This window comes from Parus major, chromosome 1A (assembly GCF_001522545.3).
Source record: "Parus major isolate Abel chromosome 1A, Parus_major1.1, whole genome shotgun sequence".
Lineage (NCBI taxonomy): Eukaryota > Metazoa > Chordata > Aves > Passeriformes > Paridae > Parus > Parus major.
This window is the reverse complement of record NC_031773.1, coordinates 47,281,235-47,290,411: the sequence shown is the minus strand read 5'-3', so window position 1 is coordinate 47,290,411 and position 9,177 is coordinate 47,281,235. Positions and strand designations below refer to the sequence as shown.

At 46.7% G+C, this 9,177-nt stretch overlaps 2 protein-coding genes across 4 annotated transcripts in view; one reads left to right on the top strand and one right to left on the bottom strand.

Moving 5' to 3' along the window:
- The first annotated feature begins 652 nt into the window (after window positions 1-652).
- Window positions 653-9,177, top strand: part of ACO2 (aconitase 2) — a 30,359-nt gene continuing 21,834 nt past the window's right edge. The window contains exon 1 of one of the 3 annotated variants that reach the window (XM_015627906.2): window positions 653-668. Coding sequence is in view for 2 of the 3 variants with exons in the window: in XM_015627904.1 (XP_015483390.1) it covers window positions 9,042-9,161 (120 nt within the window). In the remaining variant the exon portion in view is untranslated. Of the gene's footprint in view, window positions 669-8,769; window positions 8,879-9,026; window positions 9,162-9,177 lie in introns of those variants that run through there. The other 2 variants (XM_015627905.3, XM_015627904.1) reach the window with 2 other exon arrangements.
- On the bottom strand, window positions 2,181-8,744 carry PHF5A (PHD finger protein 5A). Its single transcript, XM_015627908.2, has 4 exons — window positions 8,445-8,744; window positions 7,266-7,289; window positions 5,870-6,036; window positions 2,181-2,889 (listed from the first exon to the last, which is right to left on the bottom strand). The coding sequence occupies exons 1-4, from the start codon at window positions 8,494-8,496 to the stop codon at window positions 2,800-2,802; spliced, it is 333 nt and encodes a 110-aa protein (XP_015483394.1). The 5' UTR covers window positions 8,497-8,744; the 3' UTR covers window positions 2,181-2,799.

Here is a 9,177-nt window from a genome sequence, read left to right as displayed (position 1 = left end):
ATGGGGGTTCAGCTGCCACGTTGACAAAGCTGTCCCTGTCTCTCCCACCCTTCCCTGCTGCTGCCACGCAAGTACTTCACAGCTGGCAGCCAGAGAGCCCCTGAATCTGGCTGCATAAAACTCCATGGACTGATGAAGCCCTTCCAAAGCTTGGCGTGCACACAGCAGCAGGACATGTCTTGTCTCATTTTCCCCCTCCGGGGAAGCTCGCCCTTTTAGCATGTGCTCAGGTCTGCAGTACTGCAAGGCAATCTCCTCCTGGACAAGTACTTCAAAATCTATTTAGGTGAAAAATAATGCACTTTTCTAGAGGGCCTAGGTATCATCTACTGGTGCACAGAAATCATTACCAAGCAAGCAAGGTCGTGTTTTTCTGGGCTACACAAATGCATCCATTACCCTTGTCTGAATAAGCAGCTTCAGGGCAATGTCCCATCCATGCTCTGAAAGTACCAGAAAGGCAGTGGCACTGAACTGATCTGAGCACCAGCAGCATTTGGCATGCTCCCCAGAGCTGTCTGAGCAAACAAGGCAAAGGGGAAAAAGCCTGTCCCTCCCTCTCTCCACCTGCCCAGTGACTCAGAACAACTAGAAATGGCAGCTTAACTCTCAGAATACAGACTGATATATCCAGCAGTCAGTGTGAGGGCATCGGGAGTGCCAAGAAAGTGAGTATGCTCAGCTGTTGCTGGGGATGGGGGAAGGGATGGGGACACTCGTACCTCTACAGCAAGCCCTGCCTGGCTGATCCTGCTAAATGATTAGGAACAAGGTGCTCTAAAATTAGCTCACCAGGGTGTATTGGTTCTGAGACAAAAATTAATTCCTTACTTCATTTCCCTCTACCTTTACTGAAAAACTTTGTCATCTTCCATGTTTCTGGGAAAGAAAAAAAATGTGTAGAAACCTTCTGCATTCCTAGTGAGATAATTTAGGTGGCCTGACTGAGGGTAAGTGATAAGTTCTGGTTGAAGTGATAAAGTTCTAGGTACAACAAATCTGCATGTCATGGCCTGCTTCTAAAGAAACACAGAATTTAAAATGGCCGATAACAGGTCTGCCATGGGCTTCCTGGTCTGCAGAGGCAGTTGCTTATTCCCAAAGAACTGCTTTGGGAGAATAGGTTTGCCGTGACCAATGAGCTAGATTGCTTTGAACACCTTGGCAAATGGCACCCATCAGAAGCTGTGTAAGGCAACCATCGTGCAGGGAAGAAGACATGCTGATAATCTTAGAACTGCAAAAATCTTGGAAGAGAAACCTGACAGAATTAATAGCTGGGGGCAGGAGAGGGAGGAGCAGCTGAGATAGCTCTAGGGCCGGTGACAGCTACAGCCAGCCGGAGCAGGAAAAAATTACTTTTGAGGGGAGGATAATCACAACTTGTGTGCTTTTCACTTTTATCCAAATAGCTGGAGCAGGTAGAAGAGGTATTTAAGCCAAAAAGTAGTTAGAGGAATTGGTGCTAGCCCCAAGGGAATAGCTGAAATCCTGGAAGGGGCACAAACCAAAAAATGGTCTTGGGGCTCTGCACCCCAGGACTGCACAAAGACAAATGTTAGTGTAGCACATATTCTGCTCAGACTAAAGTACTTGAAGGACTACAGAGCACACTGAGCCAGGACCCTGATTTAACCATCTGAGGAGTATACACACCCGTGGGGAACTCAGTTCCGCCTCTGCACAAAGGCGCCTGTTCCCAGATCTTTGCTGAGCCAACAGACTGCTTTTAGCCTGTACTGGTATTTGACAAACAAGCAGCCTCTGGTTTCCAGCACGCACACGGCCAATAGCCCAGAACACAATAGTTGGTTTCCCATTACAGCAGGGAAGGCTTTAACTTATTCACAAGAACAGGATAGCGAGTCAAATAGCTTAGTAGGTTTTAGAAAGGGATTGGATGTTTGCATGGTGAAACAACATCCACAGCCGTATTAGCTGGGATAAGGGTTACAAGCTCAGCGATCCTCATGCTACGGGACAAAATGATCAGTGGCTGGGATCACAGGCAGACAAAAGCAACAGCCGTTCCCTGAAGCTCCTTGTGGCAAGGTCACGTGGCCATAAGCAGACGCTGTCAGAAACCAGATAACCCATTGTGAAGTGCTCACTGGGCTAATCCTGCGTGTCCCCAGAAAGCTCCAGAGAGGCTAGGCACAGAATAAACCAAAGAGAAATCCTTGTTGTACAAAAAATAAAAACCCAAAAGAAAAAGCTTTATTGGTATACATCCTACAGAAATGGCTACAAGAAATGGCCTTGGATTTATCTGTCAAAGAAAACAAGGAACAGCTGTGTTCTCCCTAGGAAGGTACCAGCCATGTGCAGATTCCTTACAAAACAGGGCAGCATGGAAATATACTGGAGGAAGAGAAGAGGGGAGCAGATTGATGCTTCATTCTTCAACACTGATGGATGGGGCAATTTCAAATAATTGAGAGGAGGCACAGTAAGAACAACCTCAAGGTGTTTCTCCACTCTAAAAACAGCACTTCCCATTTTTACATAGCTCTTCTATGTGTAAGTGCTTGCCAACTCTGCTTTGTATAGAGAGCTGGGGAAACTACTAGCAGAGCTTCTGCAAAGGCAGAAGACAGTAATCTTCATTTGCCCTCTCTCATCATTGGTTCTGATCAGGTTTCAGTCCTCACTCAGCCTGTTATTTCTCCAACCCCAAGTATATTACTGAATTTGTACTGTTTTAGAAAAAAAAATCAACCAGTTTTCAATAAGAGTAAAGTCCAGAGATGTTCCAAGACCTTCTTGCCAATCCAAGGAGGTAGCCACGTATGAAGAGAATCACCTCTTCTTGAAGCCATACTTTTTCCTTTCATAGAAAAGATCTGTCTTGGAACTGCCCAGGTTGACGATCTTAGGGCAGCCATCTCTCTGTAAGAAAATAAACTGCAAGTTAGGAAAGGAGCAAACACAGAATAACTTCATAGTTGTAGCAGGTTCTCAGTTTTAACACTCCTCACCCTGTCCTCAACACATTTCAAACACATGTACAGACAAATTGCTCGCCAGTGCTGGTTACCAGTAAGACAGTGAAACAGAGAAGAGGACAGTTATCTTTTCAACATTACTGTAGGACATGCTCTCCCTCAGGGCTGAAATGGAAAACAGCTCATATAACATCAGCCATTAATGAAAAGACTGAATTCTTTCTAAATCAGGATATGCAGGACTTCTAGGGCCCAGAGGAATAACCTTTCCCCTCCTTAGACAAAGAGAATCTTGCTGCTCTAGATGTCACCAAACCATTCTTGCATTTAGGAACCCCTCAGCTGTGACAGCAGAACTGAACTGCAGATTTCTTGCATCCTGGATCGATTACTACAGAAGCTGTAGGGTCAGCTACTCACAGCAGCTACACAGATAGGTTCTTGTACCTCAGTTCCAGTAGATGGTGAGAAAAAAGTCACAAGAAAAGCAAGGGGAGTAGGGGGAACCCTCCTGAAAAGTGTGGTCGCAAAATCAAATCAGAAATGCACCTCTTGGTACACCTGGGAACATTTGCCCGTGGGCCACCTGGGCCCAGCATCTGCATAATTCTTTAGGGCAAAACATTATGGTTGGCCACAGCAGCTGTGAGGGGCCCAGCAGGCAGAGGAACATGTGTTCTTGGCTGAAGTACGATCCTGAGTGCATTAGATTTAGAAAGCCCCTGGGCAGATGTCAGATGCTGTAGAATCTGCACCCAAGCTTCCTGGCTCCCATGCCAGAGATGCAATCTGGTGGGGAGGATCTGCATGATAGGAATAACAGGAGAGGTAGGGAACAGAAATTATCCCTCCCCCATACACCTGCCACAACCCATTTCTAGCTACTGTCTCCTTATTTCATTTTGAACCTCAATAGTAGGACTCTTTCAAGTCTTGCCTCCCACGATACATGGAGTCTGTTCAAACCTTGACAACCTTATTGCAGGGCTCTGTTCATTCTTCCACCTCCTCCTAAGGACACAGCTCATGAGCACCCTCCTTTCCCCAAGAAAAGATTACTATTTGCAACTCACAAATGTCCTGGGTGACAAGGTGAGATTCTGGCCTTTACCCACAGATCGAAGTGGGCTGACACAGTACTTCATTTCTTCCTCCACTAGAATAAATGAACCAAGAGTAACCAGGTCCTTTGCTTCGTGCCACATAGCATTCCACCTTTGCCCTCCATTTTATTTGCTTTCTTGCTTCAGTATCTTTTCCAGTCTTTCTCTGAGGATGATGAAAGCGCTGTGGCTGAAACCTTGGACTGTTAAAGCTTCAGGTACAGAGCTCTGCCCAGCTGTTTTTCTTATTCACATCAGCACCAGATACCATAATTGTGACAGGCAGTAGCACACCTAATTTTTCTCCTTCTGGGCTCCCTATGCTTGTGCCAGCACTTTTCAATCCTGCAACAAATCATGTCAAATCTGCTGTTTCAGATCTGCAACTTCACATCTGCAATAATCTGTAGTATCTGAGTTTTCTGCCACAGAGCAACTTTCTTCACTCACATTCACCGGGTGTCAAAATACCCCAGACCTGTTATTCTCCTCTAGCTCTGTTTTCTACAGTCCTCCCTGACAGAGTAGCCAGTTATTTCACACCTGAATCAAATATAAGATACAGATGCATCTTAGGTTATGAGAAACATTTGTTGGGAACCCCTATGAATTGATAAAAACAAAAACAAGCCTATTTTATTCATGAGTTATAAAGCCAGGCATCTTCATTCCAAAGGCAAGTGAACAAAACTACTGTTTTTCACGACATTTATAAAGTAGGAGGCAGCACCACCATCACAGCACTTATATCCATATTTAGATACAGAGAAAGACTATGGTCCTATTAGATCTAATGACTAAATTCAAATGAGGACCTGCTCCTGTTCTGGATTTGGCTGCAGGCCTCTAGAGAAAACAGGCACTGGAGAGAATTAAAGCAGCAACTTGCACAGCTGAGGACACTCCTGTAAACCACTCTCTCAGCACATTCTTCACAGTCATTAGGGTGTGTAGGAAATTACATTTGCAAAGCACCAAACAGCTTTTAACAGAAACTCTCACAGCTACCAGGCCTATATTCTGGGATAGCAGAACTGTAACCACCATGTTCTTGTTTTTCTGTAAGGTCTTTCTAACATGAACTGCTTTGTTGCAGTTCATGTCCTGCACTCATTGTGTAGGATTATTAACAAAAGCCTTACAAGGGGTGAATAGCTGCTTCATTTCACATGTGCAGTGGCTTTCAGCAAAATATTATAAAAAGATGATAGCTCTGGATATAGACAAAAGGGACCATTACATCAAAAAGCATTAGCAGAAGGAGAAGTATCTACAATACGAACCATTCCAGAAAAGAATAAGAAAATATAAATTGTACCCCACTGAAATTATACAAGAAGCATCAAAATTGTGAAACACAATTAGCAGTGGAGCCATTGGACACTACGGACCAACTTTACCTCGTTATTGAAAGAAAAACAAAGGTTTTGATTCCACAGGCCTTACAGTACCATATGTGCTCTTAATCAGTGGCTCATAATGGACTTCTAGTGAGGAGCTGCTCCTCCCCTGCCTTGCAGTGTCTGCAATATTTCTGACCCTGGTGAAACCTAGGCTGGAGCTGTAGTAAGATAACAACCTGAAGTGGCAACAAGCAGTCTGTGGAGGAAATGAACTGTGAGTGTGCAAAACAGCCAGAGATCCTTAGAATGAAGAGAGTTACAATACCTCAAAATGCTTTGCAAACACAGGGACCTATCAACAGGGAAAGAAAGGTTTGAGTTATCGCAAACGAGTGCCAATTGTCCCAGCACTAATTTTGGCAGTTCCGAGCCCCTTAAAGGTAAGCATGGCTACTGTGTAGCTGGGATGGCAACTCACATCTTTTTCCTGGATGGTGCACTCCTTGCAGTAGTAGGCATCGGACACGCCGGGCCCCCCGCAGATGACGCATCGGCCCTGGTAGGAGCCGTAGTTACACTCATCACAGATGCGCACCAGGGTGCAGGGCCGCACGTAGGAGTCGCAGATCACACACTTGCCATCACCTGTGAGCACAGCACAGCACAGCCTTTGGTTACAGAATGTCCTTTTTGCCACCCCCAGGTCAGATGAAAAGCTTCCTGGTCAAGTAACTTTCCTGTACACTCATAGACATTACAGCTGAACTGCAGAAATGTGCCTTGCAGGCACAGGGCACAACTTTGTACCGCACACAGACTTGAGAGGAACAAGGGCCGTGGCCTGCAGTATTTGAGGGTTGGTTTACATTTAGTCATACATTCACAGTCAGAGAAAAAACCCAAAATTTCTTCTTTGTGATTAGTCAAGATTTGCTTAGATTGTACCACTACCTTTACACTACAACTTTTCCTGACTTACTCACTTGCAAAACAAAAAAAGCCAGACTGACAGGACTAGAGTCCTTACCTACAGAGAAGCAGCAGTGTGTGCTTCTCCCACAGTGCCACATCAACAAAAGTCTGGAGTTACTACCCTCAAAGAGAAAAGAGATTATACTCATGGTCCCTTTAATCCTTCATCTGTGAGAAAGCCAAAGAAAGAGCAAACTGGCATAAGCAGCCATTTCACAAAAGTTGCCCTTGCGCTCTCACAAGGAACTGAGTGAAATTCAAGTACTCATATCATACAGGCGAGGAGCCATCAGATGCCAGGGACAGTTTCTGCTGAGCTGGATCTTAACCAAAACACTGACCTACGGATGAAAGGCTTCATATCCTATTACCAGTTCCCAAGGTATCTAATCCAGACTCCCACAAACAGCTTGTCTAACCTGCTCTTAAATCTCTGGCGTGACAGATCTCAGCTACTACCAATGGGAATTTGTTTTTTCCTGCTCTAACTTTAGATGCTTGCCCTCCATTACTTCTTCTCCTAGATGCTAATGGGAACCTTTCTCGCAGTAGGATGAAGCCAGAATCCAAAAATGCATTTTTCCCCTGCTTTGAAATGATCAGTATGATATTTTGGTATTTCAGATTATAAGGATCCAGTGAAGCAGTCACTGTAGCCTCAGCCAGTGGAAATGCTGAGAACAGGTACTCTAGAACTGCGCTTGTGCAAGGGTCTGTTTGAGCTTGCAACTTTTTAAGTACTCCTTGAGCTACACTTGCAATGTTAAGGTAATTGTTCCCTTCTCAGAGTGACATCAAGTTTGTGGTAAAAGCAAAAATAGATTCTAACCTTTGAATTCCAACTGCGTGCTCTAACCACAACACTATGTTCTCAAGCAACTAAACATGGATGCTATACTTACATTTTTCACAGAGTCTTCCAATTGCTGAAAAAAAAAAAAAAAGAAAATAATTATTTGAGGCAGGAGAAAAAATTAAGTAACTATGAGCTTGAATGTCAAATAATTATCTTCTGCAATGAGTAGTCCTTCAAAAAATTAAAGGTTAAACCACAGAAATGGTTTGAGCATAAACACAAACATTCATGATAAACAATATATATCTTCCTGGAGACATTTATCAAGACTAAAGATGCACTATGAATGCACAATAACACTTCTCTGCAGTAAGAAAACCTACATCCATAATTCCATTTCAAACATAGCCAGTGTGTCTGACTGAAGGAAATGCTGTACATAAGTCTTGGCACAGCTTTTACATTGGTTTTAGTGGCGGGGGGGAATCAATTGTTTGTTTAAAGCAGCACAAACACTTCTTTGCTTTAGAACATAAAGGAAGTTAAATGCATCTTAGAAATCTTGTCACTTGTCTGGGACACTCACAACAATGATGTTAGGAACTTGGATAAATGCCATAAATAGCAAGTTTCAAAGACTAGATGTCCACATTCACAAAGGCTAAATAGCGATTTGAAGAGCGACAAGCAATTTGAAGAGAGACAAGTGATTTGTCAGGACATAACTTTTCAACATAGACAAATACTTAGAAGCACTGACTATACTAAAAAGAGATTTCCCACGGACAGTGCAGCTGAATGTGTAGCATTTATGGATCTTGCAGGAAGCTGCTCATTAAATTTGTTTTGCAGTGAGTGACAAAAACCTGGAAAGGATACCTCAACTTCTAATCTTGTATAAGAGTTCTTTGAACCTTACTCAGATGCGACAAGGGTAAATCCCGTTATCCACATTGCACGGGAAAACCCGGAAGATAACTTTTGTCTCGCAGCCAGAAAGATGCTCTCAAATGCTGCTGAAACCTTAACGCACACTGGGCCATCGAAATAAAGGTTAAATAAAAGGAAAACAAAAGAGGGAAGGAGAGGGGGAGGGATAGGAAGGGAGGAGCGGGTGGCGCACATCGCCCCTCCTGCTCCCCACCCCCCCCGCCGGGCCTAGCGGCCGCGCGCGCCCAACGGCCGGTAACGGGCCCACACGCGCGCGCGCCTCCCGCTCGCCCCGCAGCGGAAAAGGAGTGAAGAGACCCCCCCCATCCTCATCCCCTCTTCCCCCGAGACTCACCGACGCCCGCCTGCTTGCGGCAGAAAATGAGGTCCGGGTGATGCTTGGCCATAGCGAGGTGATACCCGCCCGGCGCTGCTACTGCTGCGGGCCCGCGGAGCCTTCACCACCGCGCCGCCCCCGGGTCCTGGCCGGGGTGAGAGCAGCGCCTGCCAAAGCGCCTCCCCCGAGGGGAAAAATGCTGGGGGGTTCAGAGATAAGCCCTCGCCCCTAAAACTACTCCATCTCTAACCTTCCCCCGCCCAGAATAGCCCCGAGTGACAGCCGAGAACCCCCTCCCTGTCGCGGGTGTCTCCCTGCCAGGACCCATGCGGCCACGCCCCCCCGCGCGCGCCGGAGATGTCAAAGGGGCGGCGTGACGCCATCGCGGCGCGACTCCATCTTTGTCAGTGAACAAAATGGCGCCGTACTGCGTGCTGGCGGCTCGGCTGAGGGTGAGCGGCGGCAGCGGGCGGGGCAGGCAGCGGGCGGGACGGGCGGCGGGGATTGCGGCCGGGACAAGATCATTGCCCGCTGGGCGGCCGGGAGGGCGGCCGCCCGCCCGCAGCCTCGGGGTCGAGCCGTCCCCGCCTCCGCGTGTAGGTCAGCGTGTCCCCGATGCGGCCCCACGCCCCGTTTCCATGGCGATGGTGGGGCGGCCGTGGCTTTGGCGGCGGCGTGGCCGCTGCTCGGGCCCTGGGGCAGGGCGTCTCCCGCCACCGGGCACGGCCGGTCAAGGTGAGTGCAAGGTGAA

Bases quoted from the DNA above. Each gene is read 5' to 3' on its own strand.
- PHF5A (XM_015627908.2), bottom strand. From the start codon at position 8,496: ATGGCCAAGCATCACCCGGACCTCATTTTCTGCCGCAAGCAGGCGGGC. The intron at 6,037-7,265 runs GTAAGTATAGCA...CTGTGCTCACAG, and splicing joins TGGAAGACTCTGTGAAAAAT to GTGATGGCAAGTGTGTGATC. The intron at 2,890-5,869 runs GTGAGTTGCCAT...ATTTTCTTACAG, and splicing joins GCACCATCCAGGAAAAAGAT to AGAGATGGCTGCCCTAAGAT.